Raw genomic sequence first — 25352 nt, 5'->3', positions numbered from 1 at the left:
GATGGAGAACCTGCAAAGGACTCTATAAGGGCTCTTGTGTCCCCCATAAGGGAATAAGAACAAATTTTCGTTTATTACAGCTGGATGTGCCCAGCGGGGATTTTTAGGTGGAGATTTAAAAAACAACAACTTCAGACCCTCCTGGCAAAGGATGGTCAAATCTGCCAGTTTCTCATTCTTCCACTCTTAGACTCAGTTTTCCACAGTTCAGGGCACATTTTGGCAAAGCAATTTCCCCTATTATAATGCACCTTCGTATGCTACTTTCAAGAATGTGTGCATTCGTATGCACATGTTCCCCTGATATACGCATTTCTGTACGCATTGGTTGGCTGGAGAAACCGTGCTGCAAAATACAGAGCAGTCTAACTCCCAATTGGCGGCTGTGTTTCGGTTCACCTTTTGATTCTGAAAGTGTGAATTAGGTATGCTTGCCTTTAAGTGCATACAGTGGTACCTTGGTTCTCAAACGCCTTGGTACTCAAACAACTTGGAACCCAAACACTTCAAACCCGGAAGTGTGTATTCCAGTTTGTGAACATTTTTCGGAAGCCAAATGTGCTCCGTTTTGAGTGTTACACTTCTGATTTGAGTGCCATCCTTCCTTGAGGTCTGTCTGTTTTTGCTATTTATTTTGCGTTGTGTTTTTTTTTTTGGCGGCTCTTTTTTGTTTTGTTTTTGTGACTGTGTGGAACCCAGTCCAGCTACTGATGGATGGATTGTGTGACTGCAGTACATTGCTTATTGCTTTCGTTTTATGGATCAATGGTCTCGTTAGGTAGTAAAATTCATGTTAAATTGCTGTTTTAGGGGTTGTTTTTAAAAGTCTGGAACGGATTAATCTGTTTTGCGTTACTTTCTATGGGAAAGCGTGCCTTGGTTTTGGAACGCTTTGGTTTTGGAACGGACTTCCGGAACGGATTAAGTTTGAGAACCAAGGTACCACTGTACTGAATTGTATCAGCCGCCATCCTCACTCGGCCTATCGAAACCTGCCTTTGAAAGCCCTCTCAATTTCAAAAGCAGCTTGATAATATGAAGTGCTATGTGTGTTTGCAAGAGACAGAAGTACTAAGACCCAATGGGTTGAGTAGAACTAGGTGTGTTGTCCTTTAACTCCCCGCCACTGTTTATACTCTCTTATCTCACCTGGGCTCTATACACAAATGTCACAGCCTACTGCTGTTAACCCTTTTGACGGCCTTTTGGCTCCAGGGATTGCAACATTCCCCACCCCTCGGGAAACAGGAAGCATTCAGCTCAAATGCTGAGCCTTTATTTCCTTGAATTTCCCTGCAGAAATTCATAGCTGTGGCTACGGGAGAAAGAAGACCCTTTGGGGTGTTAATGCTGTGGACCCCTGCATGACAGGCTCAGGTTGTATATATGCGTAAATAAACCATATATCATAAAGACACTGCAGTCTCCACTGGGGGTGAATCTACACACACGGGGTGGGGGGGAACGCTATAAAGAAGTCATAAATTAAATTGTTTTAAAAGATAAAATACTGTATGTAAAATCGCATATAAAAGTTTTGTGCTCTATAGCGCCACCTGGTGTTGTATGTTTATAACACATTTAAAATGCTGTTGTTTTTTGACTAATGTAGCTGAGTCCTGTGTCTCATTTCCAAAAGGAAACACGAACCCTGGGTAGGACACCTGGAACCTCCTGGAATCTTGCACCACTCAAGAGATTTGGGGGGGGGAGGCATGCAACAATACAATAAGTTGATGCAGTGATAAAATTAGGCTCTCACTGTATTCATTTTCTTTGGCCACTTTCAGACGTGATATTTAGAGAGACAGAAACTTCTTTTGTCGTTAACACGCTTTTAATATACAACTGATTAAATGCAGCAATCAGGTTGCAGTGAGTTAATTCCAATGACAGTCCCTTGAGGTTTGGTGACTTGATCTGAACAAGCCAGTGGAATCTACCAGGCAGATGCCCTTTTATTCTAAACAGCTGAACTCCCAAACAAGCACATCAGCATCAATTGAAGACCATCAGGTTTGCTGCCACAGAGAAGGGGTCGCCAAGCAGCAACCATACCTGCCAGTTTGCCTACTGCTGCAAAAGGTCTCAGTACACCCCCTTTAAAATCCACAATATTTGGAAGACTTCTTGCTCTTCCTGCTCAGTTCCTCCTTGTATTAGCTCCGTCTCTCCTGCATTAAACACACCTGTGTTCCATTGTATGCCAGGATTAGACCCTACCCCTCCTCCTGTTCTGAAGAGAGGAGAGGCGCAAAAACCTTCTCCTTATGACTGAGCACCAGTGGCTGATGTAGATATGTGTGTGTTTTCCCCCACAGGTGGGGGTCTGGTGGGGAAACATGTTGGGTTTTTTGACTACGTGCCATTCTGTGCAGCTTCACACAGAGTCAATTAAGAGTTGGCCAAAGGCCAAGGATGACTGGGCAGAGAGGAGTTATTCTGCCTAGAGATATGAGACCTTGGATATAGCTCTACCATTGGTTGAGGTCTCACACAGGAATGATGACTTATGACCTTACTGACTGGAGTGTGTGTTGGTCAGTGTGGTGTTCTGAGTTCTGAGAGTCGTTTGGAGTTTAAGAGAGAGGCAGTAAAGATCTGTTTCTGTTCTTGTATATAGTAACTTGTAGGTAAAGGTAAAGGGACCCCTGACCATTAGGTAGAGTCGTGACTGACTCTGGGGTTGCGGCGCTCATCTCACTTTATTGGCCAAGGGATCCGGCGTGCAGCTTCTGGGTCATGTGGCCAGCATGACTAAGCCACTTCTGGCGAACCAGAGCAGCGCACGGAAATGCCGTTTACCTTCTCGCCAGAGCGGTACCTATTTATCTACTTGCACTTTGATGTGCTTTTGAACTGCTAGGTTGGCAGGAGCAGGGACCGAGCAACAGGAGCTCACCCTGTCGCGGGGATTCGAACCGCCAACCTTCTGATCGGCAAGCCCAAGAGCCTCAGTGGTTTAGACCACAGCGCCACCTGCTCTTCATGAGCGACAGTTAAATGGGTTCGTCCCCAGATCCCGCCCTTCCTCTCTTCCCATGAGATGTAGTAATGGGCACCAGCTTGGACAGCTCTCGCACTCATGTCCTGTTTGCAGACTTTCCTTTCGCATCTGGTTGGCCACTGTGAGAACAAGATGCCAGCCCTGAGAGGAGTTTGGCCTGATCCAGCTCTTCTTAGTCACTTATCGTGCAATGCCAATATCACATGTCCGCAGTCGGACTCTGTTTTTATCAGAGAAGCCCAAAGCCTGCTCCTCTGCCCTCCCAAGTTGTGCGCACGTTTCATTTCACTTGTTGTTTAGTCGTTTAGTCGTGTCCGACTTTTCGTGACCCCATGGACCAGAGCACGCCAGGCATTCCTGTCTTCCACTGCCTCCCACAGTTTGGTCAAACTCATGCTGGTAGCTTCGAGAACACTGTCCAACCATCTCGTCCTCTGTCGTCCCCTTCTCCTTGTGCCCTCCATCTTTCCCAGCATCAGGGTCTTTTCTAGGGAGTCTTCTCTTCACATGAGGTGGCCTAAATATTGGAGCCTCAGCTTCAGGATCTGTTCTTCCAGTGAGCACTCAGGGCTGATTTCCTTAAGAATGGAGAGGTTTGATCTTCTTGCAGTCCATGGGACTCTCAAGAGTCTCCTCCAGCACCATAATTCCAAAGCATCAATTCTTCGGCGATTAACTTTCTTTATGGTCCAGCTCTCACTTCCATACATCACTACTGGGAAAACCATAGCTTTCACTATACGGACTATCAGTTCACTAGAGGTCGCTTTTTTCCGTATGAAATTTGCAAGGGAGGAGGCGGAGGAGGAGGAAAGAGGAAGCTGCTCCTTTCATTCCGGGTTCTCATAATTTGTGAAACTCTGGAGCTGCCCTCGGAGCTGCTTGAAGTCTGGCCTCTCTTTTGGGTTCAGGTCCCAGCATGCGCACATGATGTTGTACATTGTGGCAGGGCAGTTGAGAGGGCAGTGCATCCGGAAACCGGTCTGGACATGCTTGAAAACTTCACTGTTGGTCATACCTGCAAAGAGCGAGGAAAACAATAATGTTAATACAGTCATACCTCATGTTACGTTTGCTTCATGTTACGTTCTTTCAGGTTATGTCCCGCGGCAACCTGGATGTACCGGAAAGGGTTACTTCCGGGTTTCACCGCTCGCGCATGTGCAGAAGCTCTAAATTGCGCTTCACGCATGTGCACAAGCACCAAATCATGCCGCACACCTGCGCAGATATGGCACTTCAGGTTGCGCTCTTTTCATGTTGTGAGCAGGCCTCCGGAACGGATCCCATTCGCAACCAGAGGTAGCACTGTAATAATAATAATAATAGTAGTAGTAGTAGTAGTAGTAGTAGTAGTAGTAATATTAAGTGCAGCTGCATTTAAAATGCAGCAGGTACTGCTGAATTAACATTACATTTTTAAAATGATCATTAGTTTATTTTTATTATTGGTCAAGAATGAAAAATTACAGTTGTAAAATCACCCAGTTACAAATTAACAAATTCAAATCCTGTGTTTATCAAACTACCGTATTTTTCGCTCCATAAGAAGCACCTGACCATAAGAGGCACTTAGTTTATAGAGGGGGAATGCAGGAAAAAAAATATTCTTTAAATATTTCTTGTTTCCTTGCAACCAGCGCCTTTGTTGTTTCCCAAGCATATAAATATCCATTTATTTCATGCGTGCAATCCTTCCAGCTAGAAGGGCTGAATTAACACTATAAATCTTGTAGCCTAAGACTAGCACGGCTATGCATTCATCATAGAATCGTAGAAGAGACCCCAAAGCTCATCTAGTCCAACCCAGGAATCTCAATTAAAGCATCCATGACAGATGACCATCCAGTCTCTGCTTAAAAGCCTCCGGCTTGCAGAAGGGCCGTAGCTCAGGGATAGAGAAGCTACCCTGGTTCCGCCTCTGTAAGGCTGGGAATGTGCTCTGCCGGGAAACATCAACAGCCTCTGCCAGTCAGTGCTGGCAGCTCTTAGCTGGGAGGACCAGCGGTCTGGCTCAGTATAAAGCAGTTTCCTCTGTTCCTACGATGCCCCGGATCTCAAACACACCTGGATATGGGTTCTGGCCAAGGGTCATGATTTCATACAGGAGAATTCCGAAGGACCAAACGTCGGATTTGACGGAGTAGCGGCCGTGGGAAAGGGCTTCCGGTGCCGTCCATTTGTAGGGGACGTTGTGGGAGTAAGATTCGTAAACGTTGTCCTGCGAGAACAGAAGAACAACATGTATGTATAACAACAACCCACTGAACACTTTACAGTTGTGCACTTTTATTATTAACTGCATGAGCCACAGAATTCAGCAAAATTTGGTGTCATATTGGTGCAGAATTCTTTTTTTCTTTTCTTTTTTAATGCACAGCAAACACCAGCCGGGGCACAACCTATTTTTATTTACTGTCAACACTCCCCAAGCCTCAAGAAAATTCCTTTTTGTTTTTGTATATATTTTTTATTAAATTTTCTGTTTTACAATTTAAAGTACTCATTTTTACATCCTTAAAATATCAATAACCTCCCTTCTTCTCTTTCCATGGTTCATTTTACATATCATAAATGCCTGTATATTTTACAAAAACTATACCATTCAGTATTCCATTATTGCATCTATCAAAACCTATTTACACTGTTAAATTTTTCTTAATGTTGACAGTGTTTTCAACTGTACACAGTTATTCCCCATATATTCAATAAACGTTTCCCAATCTTCTCTAAACGTATGTTCTTCTTGTTTTCTTATTCTATAAGTCAAGTTTGCAAGCTGCGCATATTCTGTCAACTTAAGTTGCCATTCTTCTTTAGTTGGGACTTCGCTCGTTTTCCATTTTGGGGCTAACAAAACACGGGCCGCAGTAGTGGCATACATAAATAACCTTTTTTGACACCTGGGGATTTCATTCTGAATTATCCCCAACTCTGGGTTTGGAGGGGGGGGAAAGTACTTTTAAACATTTTGTTTCAATTCATTATGGATCATTTCCCAGTACAGTGGTACCTCTGGTTGCAAACAGGATCCGTTCCGAAGCCCCATTTGCAACATGAGCAGAACACAACCTGCGCCTGCATGTTCGCGGGTCGCAATTCGCCGCTTCTGCGCATGCGTGTGACATCATTTTGAGCGTCTGCGCATGCGCAAGCGGTGAAACCCGGTAGTAACCCTTTCCGGTACTTCCAGGTCGCCGCGGGACGCAACCTGAAAAGATTTAACCTGAAGCAAACGTAGCAAGAGGTATGACTGTGCTCTTTTACCCTTTTACAAGTCCACCACCTCAAGAGAATACCTTGATCAGCCTGGCCATCCCAAAATCTCCCACTTTGCAGATGTTGTTCTCTCCGACCAGGATGTTCCGGGCAGCGAGGTCTCGGTGGATGAATTTCTGTGTCTCCAGGTAGCACATGCCATCTGCAACCTGAGACGCCATGTCCACCAGCTCTGCTATATGCAGGTGCTCCCCTTCGGAACCTGGAAGTAAACATAGAGGGGCATTCCGGTTAGGACCTGTCTGCCTTTCCTGAAGCATTTCTGTTAGGGATTGTAGGAAAAGACCTGCCAAGGAAACTGAAGAACATATTCATGTATGCGACAACGGAGGCAAGCATCTTAATAGCACAAGGATGGAAGAATGAAGAAATCCCGACAAAAGAGCAGTGGCAAGAGAAATTGATGGACTATGTGGAACTGGTGAAACTGACGCATAAATTACATGACAAGGACAACTGTGATTTTAAAGAAGAATGGGAACCTTTTACAAAGTACTTAAAGAAACAACAAAATGAACTGATCTCCTTTGCAGGCTTCGAATAAACAGACACAAATTTATTATTGGTAACATACAGACAGATAAATTAAGGATCATTACAATTTGGGAACATGCAGAGAATAACATGTGTTTAAAAACCAGAGAGAGGAGCTGAGGGAAGTCCGGGAGGGGGTGGGACGGTGGATTCTTTGTAGGGAGAGGGGAGGGAAATTTATGGGGGGGAAATGAGGTTGATATGTTTTGGATAAATTGTTATGCTGAAATGTTTAATAATAATAATTTTTTATTTATATCCCACCCTCCCCATCCGAAGCTGGGCTCAGAGTGGCTAACAACAGTAAAATAATACAGCATTCTAAAATCAATTCATTATAAAATCAGTTCAAGAAAAAATTATAAAAAAGGACCTTTCTGTGTTTCTTCTGAAAGTTTTGATATCGTTTCCATAAGGAGTGCCTGCTTGATCGTGCCAACGGCCCCTTGCAGTCAGCGGTGCCTGGGGCTGTGTGCGTGCCCAGTGCCTAGGAGCGGGGCCAGCCGGGGCAGGATACTCTGCAGGGCCTTGGAGGAGTCTGCCTGCCTCCTCCCACTCAGCCGCCCTACAGCTGGGGGGCAGGCAGTGGGCGGACCGTTTGGGGCAGCGTGGAGCCTGCGTGCACCCAAGCCACCGCGTCACTCGCCAGACAGCCAAGGACAGGCAGAGCCAACTAACTGCGGATTTGCCTCCTCCGTCATCCTCTCTGCTGAGTTCTGCAAGGGCAACATTGAGACCTCAGGTGGAGGAAGCTGGTAGACAACACCACGCTTTGGATGGGTTGAAAGCAGGAAGGTGGGTGGGTAACGGGAAAACTGAAGTGGGTGTGGCAGTGCCCCATTTGCCCCTTTGGACCAGTATCCACTGCACAGCTGGAAAAGACCACAATAGCTCAAAAGCTAACATTCACATGTGACTTGTGGTCAGCACTCGTGATTTCAGGCAGAAGCAGGGCTTTACTTCCTGTTTGCCCCCTGTGGCTGCTCTAGCTCAGCCCTCCGATGACAAAGCATTGGGCTTCTCGTGAGCAGGGTCTTCACGCAAGCAGGACCCTCGGTTGTACTGGGTTCCCAGCCCTGTGGATCCCCTGTGTGGAAACGCCTGTGGGGAGTTTCCCCAGCAGACAAGTACCCTCGACACATGAGCATCAGAAGGTGGCAACACGGTGTCAGAAGTGGAGAGAGAAATGCTGTCCCACTCAGGAAACTGTGAAAGCCCTACCTGCGAGCAATGCAGGAAGCGGGTTACGGTGAAGGAAGCACCTTGTGCAAAGGTCTCACCTCGGAGGAATTCTAGGAGGTTCCCTTTGCTCATGATCTCCGTGATGATGTACACGGGGTCCCCACGAGTCGAGATGGCATAGAGGGAGAGGATGTGCTTGTGCCTCAGCTTCTTCATCGCCTCAATTTCGTTTTTGAACATGTCCTGGTACGTCAGATCAGCTGCCGGGGGTGGGAGGGAAGCAAGCACATAGAATCACAGAACTGTAGAGTTGGAAGGGACCCTGAGGGTCATCTAGACCAACCCCGCAATTCAGGAATCCTGCCCACAGCCGTCCCTGAGTAGGCTCGAAACACCAACCTTCTCACCGACCTATTACACTGACCATTGTTGCACTTGTAAAGGAAAGCATAGCGAGCCTTTTCAAGGTCTGAAAACTTTGTATTGTCAAGAGGCAATTTAGGAATACACCGTATTTTTCGCTCTATAAGACGCACCAGACCACAAGACGCACCTAGTTTTTGAAGGAGGAAAACAAGAAGAAAAATATTCTGACTCTCAGAAGTCAGAACAGCAAGAGGGATCACTGCGCAGTGAAAGCAGCAATCCCTCTTGCTGTTCTGGCTTCTGGGATAGCGGCGCAGCCTGCATTCGCCCCATAAGACGCACACACATTTCCCCTTACTTTTTAGGAGGGAAAAAGTGAGTCTTCTAGAGCAAAAAATACGGTATATTTTTTCCTTACTTCCCTGGCTGAAGAAGGGTGAATAGGAATATTTTCACATTTGAGGTTTTATTGTGTTTTTAATATTTTGTTGGGAGCCACCCAGATTGGCTGGGTGCAACACAGTCAGATGGGCGGCATATTAAGAGCAACAAGGAACCCCAAACACTAATCTGGCTGCTTCTCTTTGGACCAGCTGATGATTCCAAGGCCTCTTCAACATTGACCTGGCATGATAAAGGCAGCTTCCTTTGCTCCTGTGCAAAGCCGAACTCTTACCTCTGGGGAGCACTTTGATCGCAACTCTGACTCTGTCCTTCCAGTATCCTTCATAGACTTCCCCAAAGTAACCTGCGCCCAGTTTCTGGGCAAGGCGGAACTCTTCCTTTGGCCTTTCCCAGTCGTCCCAGTGTGGCATCGCCGTGGGCTCTTGCTGGAGTCAAAAGAAAAGAAACGGCAAGCCTTTGTTACCTAAGGTTCACCCAGAGGACCAATGAAACTGTTAAGTTGTGGGTGAAGATATCAGACGACACAGCGATTCTTCAAACAGCTCTTGTTTATTCAGAGGCCAGAACAGAACTGAACTGAAGGGTTCAGCCAGCCTGCTTATATAGAGCTCCAGTACAACGTAACTGTAACAATTTTCTAAAACTATCCAATCACTGAACGTCACTTTCGATCCCTTATTTGCATAACTATCTACAGTATCCCCCTGCTGGCCCAGGGTGAGAACTTCAGAACGTAACAGTAACCCTAAAGACTTCCAAAACTTTCCTGCTCAAGTTCTTAGAACGATTGAGTTGGAAGTTATTCCAAGAATCATCTCATCCAACCTCCTGCATGGAGGAATTTCAGCTAAAGCATCCCTGACGGTCGGCCATCTTTCTGTGAACTCTGTCGGTTTCACCTTACGGTTACAGACCCAGGGTGACAGAGCTTTGGGGTGCACGGGCACCCATAGCCGCTATAGCTAGTGAATGTTAGAAATTGATAAATTGTAGAATTTAGATAATATTTTGAGTATTATTATTATTATTATTATTATTAATTCAACTTATACAACACCCTATACCTGGAGGTCTCAGGGCAGTTCGCAACAAGACCACAACATATAAAATCAAACCAAAAACAGTACAGTGGTACCTCAGGTTACAGACGCTTCAGGTTACAGACGCCGCTAACCCAGAAATAGTACCTCGGGTTAAGAACTTTGCTTCAGGATGAGAACAGAAATCACGCAGTGGGAGTGCGGCGGCAGCAGGAGGCCCCATTAGCTAAAGTGGTGCTTCAGGTTAAGAACAGTTTCAGGTTAAGAACGGACCTCCGGAACAAATTAAGTACTTAAACCGAGGTACCACTGTAACTCAATAACGCCCGCCCCGCCCCCCAAGCCACATTCTGGTTTTTTGTTTTTTTGCAATAATTTTTTATTAAATTTTTAAACAAACAAACAAAAAAAGAAAAACAACACACACAAAAAAAACACAATACAAAACTTAACAATAAAAACACAAAACATAACAATTAAAAACAAACTCTCTTTTCCATTTCCAATTTTAAATTACTTATTTTCTGGACTTCCTCATACCTCCCTCTTTTGTATTCTGCCACATTCTGAAAGGGTGTTGGATGTCAATGAGATCAACCAAAGGCCTGGTTAAAAAGGAACGTGGTACCTCGGGTTAAGAACTTAATTCTTTCTGGAGGTCCGTTCTTAACTTGAAACTGTTCTTAACCTGAGGCACCACTTTAGCTAATGGGGCCTCCTGCCGCCACCGCACAATTTCTGTTCTCATCCTGAGGTAAAGTTCTTAACCCGAGGTACTATTTCTGGGTTAGCAGAGTCTGTAACCTGGAGCATCTGTAACCCGAGGTACCACTGTATAATGAAGGCACCAGGCAAACTTCCCTGGGGAGAGCATTCTATAGATGGGGAGCCACTACAGAGAAGGCCCTGTTCTCGTGTTGCCACCCTCTGGACCTCTCGAGGAGGTGGCACATACAGAAGGGCCTTGGGTTATGATCTCAGGGTCCGGGTAGGTTCATATGGGAAGATGCCAGACGGCTTTAAAATACAGGTTGAATTTCTTTTCGGGAGATGCCATTCAGAAGACATGGAGAACAAAGTGTTAGGTCATTAAAGGACATTTGACCTTCTCATGCTCACTTCCGTTTGCTAACCGGGGCCGGCCAAATGTGTCTGCAGTTGCAAATTTGGACTTACCTTGTAGCACGGGGTCAAGAGCCTCAGCCCATGGGTGAGCGCTTTCTCTTTGTAATACTCGACCAGGGAGTGCAGATCTGGGAAGGAGCGTGTGGCGTTCATGTAGTAAGCTCCCTGGTCGTTGCGCAAGATCTTGTAGTGCCTCACCAGTGACTCATCTCGGACTGTGAAATCGCAGAAAGGAGAGTCAGAGAAAGAGGGAACAATGCAGAAAGGGGGAGGGGAAGCAGGGGGAACACCCAAATCATTACAGGTTGTTATCTTCCTGTTCCCGTAAGTGCCCTGGTGAAAACTGGGCACGCTGCCATCTCCCCCACGGTTCTGTTCAGGACAGGATCTGCTGTGCTTCATACCTGAGTGTGGGAGAGGCTTTGGGCAAATGTTCCTCCACATCTGACATTTTAACGCAGCAGCTAGACTGGTGACTGGGAGCCGCTGCCGAGACCATATAACACCAGTATTGAAAGACCTACATTGGCTCCCAGTACGTTTCTGAGCACAATTCAAAGTGTTGGTGCTGACCTTTAAAGCCCTAAACGGCCTCGGCCCAGTATACCTGAAGGAGCGTCTCCACCCCCATTGTTCTGCCCGGACACTAAGGTCCAGCGCCGAGGGCTTTCTGGCGGTTCCCTCACTGAAAGAAGCCATGTTACAGGGAACCAGGCAGAGGGCCTTCTTGGTAGTGGCGCCCACCCTGTGGAACGCCCTCCCATCAGATGTTAAAGAGATAAACAACTACCTGACATTTAGAAGACATCTGAAGGCAGACCTGTTCAAGGAAGTTTTTAATGTATGACATTCTAATGTATTTTTAATCTTTGTTGGAAGCTGCCCAGAGTGGCTGGGGAAACCCAGCCAGATGGGCGGGGTACAAATAATAAATTATTATTATTATTATTATTATTATTATTATTATTATTATTAAACCCTGCATTGCATGGGGTTGGACTAAATGACCCTCAGGGTCCTTTCCAACTCTACAGTTGTAGGATTAAACAACCTGGAAACAAGTTGCTTAGAGGACCTTCTGCTCCAGCATAAACCTGCCCAGGTGTTGAGATTGCCCTCAGAGGACCTGCTAGGACTAGGTCATAGGAGACAGGGACTATTCCGGGGGTAGGCAACCTAAGGCCTGGGGGCCGGATGCGGCCCAATCGCCTTCTAAATCTGGCCCGTGCACGGTCCGTGAATCAGCGTGTTTTGACATGAGTAGAATGTGTCCTTTTATTTAAAATGCATCTCTGGGTTATATGTGGGGCCTGCCTGGTATTTTTACATGAGTAGAATGTGTGCTTTTAGTTAAAATGCATCTCTGGGTTACAGTGGTACCTCAGGTTAAAGATGCTTCAGGTTACAGACTCTGCTAACCCAGAAATATTACCTCGGGTTAAGAACTTTGCTTCAGGATGAGAACAGAAATCGCGCAGCAGCAGCGTGGCGGCAGCGGGAAGCCCCATTAGCTAAAGTGGTGCTTCAGGTTAAGAACAGTTTCAGGTTAAGAACAGACCTCCAGAACGAATTAAGTACTTAACCCGAGGTACCACTGTATTTGTGGGGCAAAGGAATTTGTTCATTCTCTCCCCCCCCCCCAACCAATATAGTCGGGCCCACCACATGATCTGAGGGACGGTGGACCGGCCCATGGCTAAAAAGGGTTGAAAAAGGTTGTCTATTCCACCATAGAATCTGATCTTTGGAACTCCTCGCACAAGGAGTTTCCCCCCGATACCATTGTTAGTTTCTTTTGGGCAACTTTTGGATGACAACTTTTCTTTTAAAAATGACCAGGTCTTTGTTTCGTTTTTCATTTCCGTTTTGCCTTTGTTTTATGCTGGATTTTCGACAGCCGACTCTGGCCTGTTTATGAGAATTCGTATTCTGTTCCATTCTATATTAAAACTTGTAAGCTGCCGTGGCAGAAGAATCACCAAGAAATGGTAGTAATGAACAGTTAGCAGAAATCTTATTGCCGATGTCTCTGGCGTAAATCGCTGCAGGGCTTCTTGCAGTGGCGAGCGATATATACGTTTAATAAAATGAAAACCCAGCTCTATAAGAAAATTACTAGGAGTGTCTTCTCCTTTGCAGCTGGTCACTCAAGTCGGAAAGATAGGAAGTGAAAAACACTTACCTGACAAAACATACTCAGCCCCCTTTTTCTCGCTGATACGGATTAGGAAGGCTCCGACCATATTCTCTTCTGACATCAGCCGGTGGACTGTTTCAGAACGGGAAATCTGCCCAAAGAACCACCTACAGAAGGAACAATTTTAAAAAATTGCTTTCCTTTCAAGGAAGAAGGGTTGCAGTTCAGCGGTAGAGCAACTCCCAACGAGGTCATAGAAACGAGAAACAGTGATTTTATGGCAATGCATCGAAAGGTAACTGCTTGTTAGGATAGGGCATAGCTCTGCCAAACCCTACGCCAAAGGAGAAATGGACATAAATCTGATATCAGGAATCACAAGACAGAGAAACCAGTAGGAGAACACTTCACTCTCCCAGGACACTCTATGCAAGATCTCAAAGTAGCTGTCCTGTTACAAAAGAATTTCAGAAATAGACTGGAAAGAGAAGTTGCTGAATTGCAACTTATTACCAAACTTAAAACCATGGAGAAACCTGGTCTTAATAGAGACATTGGATCCTTATCTCATTATACATGATAAAGCTATTTTTAGCCATCTCACCCCTTGATTTTTCCTGTAAGACCAATTGCAGTCATTAACAACAGCCTCGGTCCTGTATACCTGAAGGAGCGTCTCCACCCCCATCGTTCAGCCCGGACCCTGAGATCCAGCGCCGAGGGCCTTCTGGCGGTTCTCTCATTGCAAGAGGTGAGGTTACAGGAAACCAGACAGAGGGCCTTCTTGGTAGTGGCGCCCACCCTGTGGAACACCCTCCCTTCAGATGTGAAGGAAATAAGCAGCTATCCTCTCTTTAAAAGACATCTGAAGGCAGCCCTGTTTAGGGAAGTTTTTAATATTTAATGCTGTACTGTTTTTAACACTTGATTGGGAGCCGCCCAGAGTGGCTGGGGAAACTCAGCCAGATGGGCGGGGTATAAATGAATTATTATTATTATTATTATTATTATTATTATTATTATTATTATTATATAACAGTCCAACAGGTTTACCACACCTATCAGCCAATCACCCATTCCCACCACCCTTCTGAGTAATACATCTCCCCACCCTCTCACTATATATTAAGGGTCTGGTGACTTCTTTTTCAGTGTATCTGAAGAAGTGTGCATGCACACGAAAGCTCATACCAATACAGTAGATGCTTGGGTTGCGAACGTGATCAGTGCGGGATGCACGTTTGCAACCTGTAGCATTTGCAACCCGCAGTGGTGTGTTGCGATTTAGCGCTTCTGTGCATGCACAGCCCCCGAAACCCAGAAATAACCCGTTCTGGTAGTTCTGGGTTTCAGCGGGTCCGTAACCCGAAAAAACACAACCTCAAGCGTCTGTAACCTGAGGTATGACTGTAACTAACTTAGTTGGTCTCTAAGGTGCTACTGGAAGGAATTTTTTATTAAAAAAAGAGAACAGTATGATTGAGGGGCACAGACATTTTAAAAACGAGAAACCTGAACCACAGGCAGTTGCACTGGAGAGCTTTTTCCTCCTTCCCAGCTCTGTGGTTCAATGTGCAGGTGTGGTCCAAAAAGGCAAATCCAGTACTGGGGACATGCAGAAAGATGAGAAGAGTCTGCTGGACAGGCTAATGGTCCCATTTAGTCCACCATCCTGTTCTCACAGCAGCCACCCAGATGTCAGATGCAGGAACTGAGCACAAATGCCCTCTCTCTCCTCCTGCGGTTCCCAGCAACTAGCATTCAGAAATATTACTTCCTCCTACTACGGAGTCATCGTGGCTAGCAGCCCTCTCTTCTTAAGAAAGTGAAGTCCATAGTTTTCCTATGCACGGCATGCAGCAAATTCTGCAAACTCCAGCACAAAAGCAGGTGCAGAATCCACATCCCTGGGAGCGGCCGCAGCTTTATTTCCAACCCTGCGTTTAGAGCAAGCTTTTTTCCTCCTTTGCCTGAAAAGGCAAGCCTTAAAGTTATAGTAAGCAATCCTACATTTCTTACAAAAGCAGAGACATCACCTTGCCAACAAAGGCCCGTATAGTTCAAGCTATGGTTTTCCCAGTAGTGATGTGTGGAAGTGAGAGCTAGACCATAAAGAAGGCTGATGGCCGAAGAATTGATGCTTTTGAATTATGGTGCTGGAGGAGACTCTTGAGAGTCCCGTGGACTGCAAGAAGATCAAACCTCTCCATTCTTAAGGAAATGAGCCCTGAGTGCTCACTGGAAGGACAGATCCTGAAGCTGAGGCTCCAAGACTTTGGCCACCTCATGAGAAGAGAAGACTCCCTGGAAAAGACCCTGATGTTGGGAAAGATTGAGGGCACAAGGAGAAGGGGACGACAGAGGACGAGATGGTGGGACAGTGTTCTTGAAGCTGCCAGCATGAGTTTGACCAAACTGCGGGAGGCAGTGGAAGACAGGAGTGCCTGGCGTGCTCTGGTCCATGGGGTCACAAAGAGTCGGACACGACTAAACGACTAAACAACAACAACAACAAAGCAATCTTACAAGGCTGGAATGAAGACAGGAGATAATGTATGGGTGAAATTGCAGTCTCCTCCTGTGCTTCACCGTCTCCTCACAAGGCTCTGCCAAAGCAGGAAGAGGGAATGCATGTTTTGGGTTTTTGTTTTGCATGTGAAATCAAATGAATCCATCAAATCTGCATATCAAATCAATCTGGCTTTTGCGGTCCCAGAATCGGGATGTGGGTTAAGTGCCTGTCCACATCTCGGTTTAATGCAGGTTGTAAACCTCTCGTGAGCGTCTTTTTAATTTCCCCTCATCCATGTAGCTCCCAGACCCCCAACTACTGCTGCCCAACACTCTTTCCAAATTCCCTGGGCCACTGATGGGTCTCTTCCCAAATCAGATTTTCAAAGTTTCGGGAACGTCTGGGTTTAGGGAGCAGAAAGTGGTGTGCAGTGCTTGCTGGAGGAGAAAGCAAGGGGAAATTGTAGGACAAAGGGGTTCTCTTTTTTTCCCAAGTAATTTTTTATTGTTTTCCTTACATGTTCTTTTCCAACAAACCATATTAATACCATACATTCCCTGTGACTCTGCCGAGTCGCAACTCCCCCCCTCCCTGCAATTGGTATATTTAACCCCTTTCTATCGCACACCTCATTCTCACAATAGTACTATTATACATTGAAGGTATTATGTCAATCCTGCTAGTGTCTTGACCTCTTTACAATTCTCCTTTAAATATTCAATAAATTTACTCCAATTATTTTGGTATCTTTTATCTTCCTGGTCCCGGATCCTCCCTGACAATTTGGCAAGTTCTGCATATTCTGTCAACTTCACCTGCCACTCTGGGATGGCTGGTATGCCTTGTGTTTTCCATCTTTGGGCCAGGAGGGTTCATACATGAACAGATTTTGGCCTCCCATTTTGATTTCCATTCCTATTAAGCCTAATAGACATGCTTCTGGTCTTTTGGGGAAGGACAAAGGGATTCTCAATCCACATTAAGTCAAGGTATTGGGGAGACCCTAAATCCAAAGCACTCAATGCCCAGATCTCATCTGCACGCCACAATTTTCTTCCTTTTAAAACTGGCTGGGGATATTTGCAGACGTGTACTTACGGCTCTGCCTCCATAGTCTCCTGCTTGGCCAAGTAGTTGTAAGGCACATAGCCTTCTTCGTAACCCGTCCGGGACGGATCCAGCTTCTTGGCCCACCACCACTCTCCTTTCTTCTCGATCACTTGGAACAGATCTCCAGCCCGGAAGCTCAGTTCTGTCTCTGTCATGGCTTTGAAGTCCCACAGGCTGGTGTAAAGGCAGTTCCTGGCTCTCCATGGTGGCGCAGGCTTGGAAGTCATGGTGTCAAGGCAGGCAAGCTGAAGGCTAGAGCAGATTAATGGCCTGTGTGGGTGAAATCTTATGCCTCTGTAGAAAATCACCCCCAACACACACTGCACAAATCCAGATTCGTTCTGGCCACAAATCCTTTTCAAAGGCCCATCGCCTGCTACAAACCTCCGCGGGTGAACCTTGGGAAAGCCTTTGCAAATCTTGCGGAGTTGCCTTTTATCTGCACCAGATCAGGGGGAGGCTGCCAAGGAAGGCTTTGCGAGAAAAACCTTCCCCACTTCCTCTTTATAAGGAAGAACGAGAGAAAGAGAGAGAGAGAGCAATAACCTGTCCCTTGCCCTGCCCTGTTGTTGTTCCTTCAACAGAAGAGGAAGGAGGAGGCGGTGAAAGAGAAAGAGAACGCTCGGATTCCCTTCTCCGAGACTGGGGCTCCGGATGCAAATCCCGACGCCTCGTGGCTTCTCGGCGTCTGAGTCAGCCTTTGGGAGATGGGCTAAGCGGGGAGGCCCATCCCGTTTCGCTGCCCGAGGCGACATGGGACCGTGCCAACGCTGCCAAAGCCTTGCTCAGACGGTTGCGTGAGATCTAGCAAGATCTCTGGGAATTCTTGCGAGCTCTCGCCAGAAGCCGCTGCTATACGACCCCGACAGCGATGGCAGGGGAGAGTGGGCACCTGCGAGACACACAGAAAGTTAATAGCCAAAGGCCTGGTGAAAGAGGAATGTTTTTGCCTGGTGCCTGAAGATCTACAACAATGGTGCCAAGCGAGTCTCCCAGGGGAGAGAATTCCATAGGTGTGTGACACACCCACACCAGGGCCGGCCCACCCATGAGGCAAAGTGAGGCGACTGCCTCAGTTGGCGGGATCCACAGGGACAGCAGATCTCGATGCAGATCTGTCCCCCATTTCTGATTGTAGATCTTCACTTACCCCTTCTTCCCTGGCGGGGAGAAGGACCCCGTTTTGTGGTTAGCCTTAGGTGCCAAAATGTCTCTTGCCATACCTGGTTTCACACCTTGAATCCAAACAGGCCTTTTCTGTGGTGGCTCCGTGCCTGGAAAAAACCAAGCATTGGTCTGATTAACATTTTATGGTTTTCAAAAATGTGTTTGTGGTAAGGGGGTGGTTTGTTTATTTTTGCTTCTATTCTCATTTTGCATTTTTCTGTTGTGATCTGCCCTGGAATCATCGGGTGAAAGGTATGTATGCAAACCCTAATAGGAAATAATAATAACTTCAGAAGTCTCCCTCATCACTTCTATTGTTCTGATTTGAATTCTTTCTTCCCGAAAGTAACCCAACACAAGGTTCTTCCGGAGGCTAAAGGAAGATGCATGGGATCTTCCTCCTCAAGGGCAGAGAGAGGATCTCATGTAGGATTTCCCCTGCACGTGATGTGGAAACTCCCAGGGCCTGATGACGTCAGAGCTCCAGGGCTGAAAAGGGGGCGTGTGCCAGAGACGAGTCTGGGGAAGACCAGGAGAAAGTTGGGATGCAGGTGTTTCCCAATCTAACACGCCAACGCACCGACCCAAATTTCAGCTAACCCTGGATGCTGGTGCAGTTTATTTCCCTTCTATTTCCCACTTATTTTCAGCTCCGGATTCTGATCCCTTTGAGTTCCGGCGCAGCAGGAGTACTTCTGAGCGTGTGCAGAGGGCCTTCCTGTCGCTACTGAGCCACAGAGGAGCAGCAAATCCTGAATCAATTGCCTGGGACGGCAGGGTGCATGCCAGGAGGGAAGGGAGAATACCGCCAGACACGGAATGCGGGCGATGCTTTCTGCCCTGCTCTTTCTCCCCGCTAAAGGGCAGAGTGCTTCTGGGCGCGTGCAGAGCGCCTTGCCGTGGATAGTGAGCCCCGGCGGCAGCAGGAGCAGCAGATCACGAGGCAGCTGGCCGACATGAGCGGGCGCAGGCAAAGAAGGGAGGGCGGGAGGGGAAACGCCAGCGATGGTCTCCGCCCCGCTCCACGTTTCTCCGCAAATGACCCGAGACTAGAAGAGGAGCTACGGAGCCGCAATACCGCACTTCGCCGCCAGAGGGCGCAGCACGGACCGCGCTCCCGCCCGCGCTTGCCCGCTGCACACACGTCACTGTCGGCCTCGCGAGGGAGGGGCTGAGACCCGGGACGAGCCGGAGAGTGCTCATTTGCATCCCGCCGCGACCGGCATGCCTTGCGGCCACCACCACGCGGTTCTCGCGGGCTCCGCCGGTTCGGGGCCGGTTCCGGCTGTGGCGGGGACGCCGCTTGCAGGGAGAGCGAAAGGCGTCTTCCGGGGCGCCCGGGCATCTCGATCTTGGCCCGCAGGCGAGGGCACCGTAACCTCAGGGGCAGGCGCGCGTGCGGTGGCTGCTGCCGTGCGGGTGCAGAAGGCATACTCTGGTTTCTCTTCAGATCGTATAAATCTTTCGCCTTTTACTAAAGATTTCCGTGGAGAGGAACATTTATGAGTTTTCAACTAATTTTTTGAGGCCTTGCTTCGGCAGGGCTGTCCTTTCGTGGTGCAAAAATAGAATTATTCTTTGTGTAGTTGATATGATATGCTAATGTTGCTCCTATTTCCTCATTCTTTGGGGCAGAAAGTGGGCATGTGTGTGGTCCTGAATGGGGTAACTGTGCCCCTGAAGGACCACGTGTGCTGCCTGGGAGTCATTCTGGACTCACAGCTGTCCATGGAGGTGCAGGTCAATTCTGTATCCAGGGTGGCTGTCTACCAGCTCCATCTGGTACGCAGGATGAGACCCTACCTGCCCGTGGACTGTCTTGCCAGAGTGGTGCATGCTGTAGTTATCTCTTGCTTGGACTACTGCAATGCGCTCTACATGGGGCTACCTTTGAGGGTGACTCGGAAACTACAACTAATCCAGAATGCGGCAGCTAGACTGGTGACTGGGGGCGGCTGCCGAGACCACATAACACCGGTCTTGAAAGACCTACATTGGCTCCCAGTACATTTCCGAGCACAATTCAGAGTGTTGGTGCTGACCTTTAAAGCCCTAAACAGCCTTGGTCCAGTATACCTGAAGGAGCATCTCCGCCCCCACCTTTCTGCCCGGACACTGAGGTCCAGCTCTGAGGGCCTTCTGGTGGTTCCCTCGCTGCGAGAAGCCAAGTTACAGGAAACCTGGCAGAGGGCCTTCTCGGTAGCAGAGGGCCTTCTCAACTAATTTTTTGAGGCCTTGCTTCGGCAGGGCTGCCCTTTCTCAGTGTAAAAACAGAACTAGTTCTTGCTCGATTAAGCTGTGCGTTCAGCTAGTAATGAGGCTCAACACCAAATATCAAATCTGAGCTTGTAGATCCTTGCTATGCTCTCCCCCCCCCCACAAAAAAAGCGGTATTTGGAGCTTGTTCAGCCTTATTTCACATCTCTCCATCGTATGGCAACCACAGGGGGGGTGGGGGTGGGACCATGGGGTCACGAAGAGGAGGACACAACTAAACAACAACAATATAGCAATGGTGGAGAAGTAGAGCTTTGTGTCATCCACATGTTGCCAGACATAATGTCTCCTAGTCCTACCTGGATATTTATTTTATTTTATTTTATTTATTAATTTGGTATACTTCCCTTTGCCTTGTTTGATGGAGGGCTGCAAAATCAGAAGCAAGAGAATATATGCTGGAGAAGGTAAGTGAAAGAGAAAATCCCAGCAGACTATAGGGATGCCAAAATTATCAATCTCTTTTTTTAAGAAAGGTGACAGAATGGATAGTGGAAACTATCAAGCATCTCTTTATTAGCTGCAGGCAGAGGGATCTGGTGTTAAACAGGGTTGTGTTACTGGCCCAACTCTATTCATTATTTTCATTGCCATGATCCTACACTTTGTCGAAGGGAAACTCCCCACCTGAGTAGAAATCATTTATCAAACAGATGGAAAGCTCTTCAATCTGAGCAGGATGAAAGCAAAGAGTAAGGATACCATAACTTCCGCCATAGAGCTTCAGTATGCTAATAATAATAATAATAATAATAATAATAATTTATACCCCATCCATCTGGCTGAGTTTCCCCAGCCATTCTGGGCGGCTCCCAATCAAATGTTAAAAATAGTACAGCATTAAATATTTAAAAATTCCCTAAACACGTAGTGTGCGCACACTCAGAGGATGACCTCAAAACCATCCTAAATATCTTCACAAAAGCTTGGCCCATCACTCAACATTCCAAAAAAAATAATAATAATGCGCTGCACCAACAAATACAAAATAACCCCTCTACAGTGTCACAAATCCAACTTTCCACAACGGCCAACATCAATGCCGAAATCCAGCATCGCCTGAACTCTGCGAGTGCAGCTTTCTCCCGATTGAAGTGCAGAGTGTTTGAGGACTGGAACATTCGCAGGGAAACCAAAATGCTTGTTTAGAAAGCTATTGTACTACCAACCTTACTGTATGCTTGTGAAACATGGACCACTTACAAATGCCATCTCCAACCCCTCGAAAGATTCCAATAGTGGAGTCTCCAAAATTTTTTACACATCAATTGGGAAGACAGGCAAACTAATGCCAGTGTACTGGAAGAAGCAAAGATCACCAGTGTCAAAGCAATGATTCTTCAACATCGACTTCCTTGGACTGGTCATGCCCGATTATCGTCTTCCAAAGCAACTACTCTATTCCGAATATAAAAAAGGAAAGCATAATGCTGGTGGTCAACAAAAAAGGTTTACAAACTCTCTAAAAGCAAATATAAAAAAATGTAGTATAATCACCAACAGTTGGGAAACACTGGCCTGTGAGTGCTCCAATTGTAAGACAGTCTTTACCAAAGGCATCGTGGACTTTGTCGGAAACCTATGTCCCCACTGTGGAAGGACTTGTGGTTCCAGAACTGGCCTCCAGTCACTTACTGTTAAGACCATATTCAAGGAAAACAATCTTACTTGACTAATAATAATAATAATAATTTATTTATACCCCACCCATCTGGCTGGGTTTCCCCAGCCACTCTGGGCGGCTTCCAACAAAATATTAAAATACAATAGTCTGTCAAACATTAAAAGCTTCCCTAAACAGGGCTGCCTTCAGATGTCTTCTAAAAGTCAGATAGTTGTTTATTTCCTTGACATCTGGTGGGAGGGCGTTCCACAGGGCAGGTGCCACTACCGAGAAGGCCCTCTGCCAGGTTTCCTGTAACTTGGCTTCTCGCAGCGAGGGAACCGCCAGAAGGCCCTCAGAGCTGGATCTCAGTGTCCGGGCAGAACGATGGGGGCGGAGATGCTCCTTCAGGTATACTGGACCAAGGCTGTTTAGGGCTTTAAAGGTCAGCACCGACACTCTGAAACGTACTGGGAGCCAATGTAGGTCTTTCAAGACCGGTGTTATGTGGTCTCAGCGGCCGCCCCCAGTCACCAGTCTAGCTGCTGCATTCTGGATTAATTGCAGTTTCCGAGTCACCCTCAAAGGTAGCCCCACGTAGAGCGCATTGCATTTGCGTGGCGAGTTCCCGCCCCCCACCAGGATAAATAAAGACACGAGACACCATAGCTTAAGGTTAAATGGGTGAATTAGGCCACAACTTTATTGAATTCAGGAATGAGAGGCATTGGCTTAGGCATTGGTCCTACCGACTATCCGGCTCCAGCCCATTTCCTGGAGACACGGGGAAGGGTTAACACTATATCGGGGAGGCACGTCGACTAGGAGCTCCCCCGGGTCACCGCTCGGGGGCGTGCCTTTGGCCCACACCTCCATAGGCTTCGGACAGGGCCACGCCCCCCGGAGTCCTTTAACGGACCACCCTTCGCTCACTGGGGGGAGGTGATGGCGTTCCTCCCCCCCCCCACATCCTCTTAACCCCTTCTTACCAATGCCTACTGCCAATGCCGAAGAGTTGTGACGAGTTGCTACGAGGTAGGCGAAAAACCAAATGGCTTTAAATTGCCAATTGGGAAAAATTCCTACCATGCCCCATGTGGCGACAGACCAAAGTCCATAGCAAAGTCAGAGACCTACCTAAAGCCCACCTAAAGGGAGGGAGGGTGGGAAAACGTGGGGGCTAGCCGGCGAAAAGAGGGCGAGACCCCTCCGTGCCGGCCCTAAATAGGGCAGACCCCCTGCTCTCGCGGGGGCTGAAACCAGCCCTCGCTCACGTGGGGGGTGGGCGTGAAGCCCGCAACCCCACCTCCTGGGCAGGCCGGAAGTGGCTTAGTCCAAGCAAGAGATAACTACAGCATGCAGCACTCTGGCCAGACAGTCCATGGGCAGGGTAGACAGCTGCACTGGATACAGAATTGACCTGCGCCTCCATGGACCGCTGTGAGTCCAGAATGACTCCCAGGCAGCACACGTGGTCCTTCAGGGGTTACAGTTACCCCATTCAGGACCACACACATGCCCACTTTCTGCCCCAAAGAATGAGGAAATAGGAGCAACATTAGCATATTATATCAACTACACAAAGAATAATTCTATTTTTGCACCACGAAAGGACAGCCCTGCCGAAGCAAGGCCTCAAAAAATTAGTTGAAAACTCATAAATGTTCCTCTCCACGGAAATCTTTAGTAAAAGGCGAAAGATTTATACGATCTGAAGAGAAACCAGAGTATGCCTTCTGCAGCCGCACGGCAGCAGCCACCGCACGCGCGCCTGCCCCTGAGGTTACGGTGCCCTCGCCTGCGGGCCAAGATCGAGATGCCCGGGCGCCCCGGAAGACGCCTTTCGCTCTCCCTGCAAGCGGCGTCCCTGCCACAACTGGAACCGGCTCCGAACCGGCGGAGCCCTTGAGAACCGCGTGGTGGTGGCCGCAAGGCATGCCGGTCGCGGCGGGATGCAAATGAGCACTCTCCGGCTCGTCCCGGGTCTCAGCCCCTCCCTCGCGAGGCCGACAGTGACGTGTGTGCAGCGGGCAAGCGCGGGCGGGAGCGCGGTCCGTGCTGCGCCCTCTGGCGGCGAAGTGCGGTATTGCGGCTCCGTAGCTCCTCTTCTAGTCTCGGGTCATTTGCGGAAAAGAGTGGAGCGGGGCGGAGACCATCGCTGGCGTTTCCCCTCCCGCCCTCCCTTCTTTGCCTGCACCCGCTCATGTCGGCCAGCTGTCTCGTGATCTGCTGCTCCTGCTGCCGCCGGGGCTCACTATCCACGGCAAGGCGCTCCGCACGCGCTCAGAAGCCCTCTGCCCTTTAGCGGGGAGAAAGAGCAGGGCAGAAAGCATCGCCCGCATTCCCTGTCTGGCGGTATTCTCCCTTCCCTCCTGGCATGCACCCTGCCGTCCCAGGCAATTGATTCAGGATTTGCTGCTCCTCTGTGGCTCAGTAGCGACAGGAAGGCCCTCTGCACGCGCTCAGAGGCACTCCTGCTGCGCCGAAGCTCAAAGGGATCAGAATCCGGAGCTGGAAATAAGTGGGAAATAGAAGGGAAAGCTGAAGTTGCCCTTCCTTCCTTCCTTCCTTCCTTCCATAATAATAATATTTTTTATTTATCCCCCACCCTCCCCACCCAAGGCCGGGCTCAGGGTGGCTAACAAGCAATAATAAAAACAATGAATGCAACTTAAAAACAAGATTAAAATACAATATTAAAATATTGAAACATTAAAATATTAAAATACAGCCTCATCACAGGAGGAGAAAGGAAAAAGAAAGAGGGGGAGGGAATCAAATTGGCTCCAAGCCAAAGGCCAGGCAGAACAACTCTGTCTTACAGGCCCTGCGGAAAGAAATCAGATCCTGCAGGGCCCTGGTCTCATGAGGCAGAGCGTTCCACCAGGCCGGGGCCAGTGTTGAAAAGGCCCTGGCTCTGGTTGAAGCTAATCTAACTTCCTTAGGGCCCGGGACCTCTAGGGTGTTGCTATTTATGGACCTTAAGGTCCTCTGTGGGGCATACTGGGGTCCCGTAGGTACAAGGGTCCTAGGCACCTTGCCGTCCCAGGCAAGTTATTCAGGATCTGCTGCTGCCGCTGTGGCTCAGAAGCGAGGGGTAGGCACTCTGCACACGCTCAGAAACACTCCTGCTCATAGCTGTCAACGTTTTCCTTTTTAAAAGGTAAATTCCCTTATTCCGAATAGGATTCCTCGCAAGAAAAGGGAAAGGTTGACAGCTATGCTCCTGCTGCGACTAAGGTCAGGAGGGATCAGAACCCGGAGAGGAAAATAAACTGCCCCTGCCCCCCAGGGTTAGCTGAAATTCTCTTTTTTTACAGTATTCACCACATGGTGTCTTCCAACTGTTTCGAGTTTATGGGAAATGTAGTCCAGAACCTTTGGAAGACACCTGGACTATGAAGGCTCAGTTCCTTACACACTTGCATCTTTGCTATTGCTTGTAAGTACCATTTTTTTCCAAGGAACTGCATTCCACTGCTTTTTGTCTTCTTAAATCACCTTTTTTATTATCGCTGTTATTTTAGATACAGCTACAAACACAACTGACAAGTGCCTGTCCCATATGATTGTTACTAAAACAAGCTTACCCGAAAAAGTACTACATG

At 47.8% G+C, this 25352-nt stretch overlaps 1 protein-coding gene across 2 annotated transcripts; it reads right to left on the bottom strand.

Annotated features, from left to right (window-relative positions):
* Window positions 1–1815: 1815 nt before the first annotated feature.
* PTK6 (protein tyrosine kinase 6) lies at window positions 1816–18246 on the bottom strand. 2 transcript variants are annotated; one of them, XM_081011334.1, is made up of 9 exons: window positions 17921–18246; window positions 16686–16949; window positions 13121–13242; window positions 10990–11153; window positions 9045–9198; window positions 8101–8262; window positions 6307–6488; window positions 5075–5228; window positions 1816–4025 (listed from the first exon to the last, which is right to left on the bottom strand). In XM_081011334.1, exons 2-9 carry the CDS (start codon window positions 16922–16924, stop codon window positions 3838–3840), a joined length of 1365 nt encoding a protein of 454 aa, XP_080867460.1. In that variant the 5' UTR covers window positions 16925–16949; window positions 17921–18246; the 3' UTR covers window positions 1816–3837. The 2 variants fall into 2 exon arrangements, with proteins under 2 accessions (XP_080867460.1, XP_080867459.1); XM_081011333.1 differs by having other exon boundaries at window positions 17848–17981.
* Window positions 18247–25352: the final 7106 nt, after the last annotated feature.

This window comes from Podarcis pityusensis (assembly GCF_964106645.2).
Source record: "Podarcis pityusensis genome assembly, chromosome: 6".
In the NCBI taxonomy this organism is placed as follows: domain Eukaryota; kingdom Metazoa; phylum Chordata; class Lepidosauria; order Squamata; family Lacertidae; genus Podarcis; species Podarcis pityusensis.
This window is presented reverse-complemented; position numbering and strand designations above follow the sequence as displayed.

Bases quoted from the DNA above. Each gene is read 5' to 3' on its own strand.
- PTK6 (XM_081011333.1), bottom strand. From the start codon at position 17,918: ATGGCAAGAGACATTTTGGCACCTAAGGCTAACCACAAAACGGGGTCC. The intron at 6,489-8,100 runs GTGAGACCTTTG...GTTTACTTCCAG, and splicing joins CCTCCTAGAATTCCTCCGAG to GTTCCGAAGGGGAGCACCTG. The intron at 4,026-5,074 runs GTGTGTTTGAGA...CGCTCTTTGCAG, and splicing joins TGGCCAGAACCCATATCCAG to GTATGACCAACAGTGAAGTT.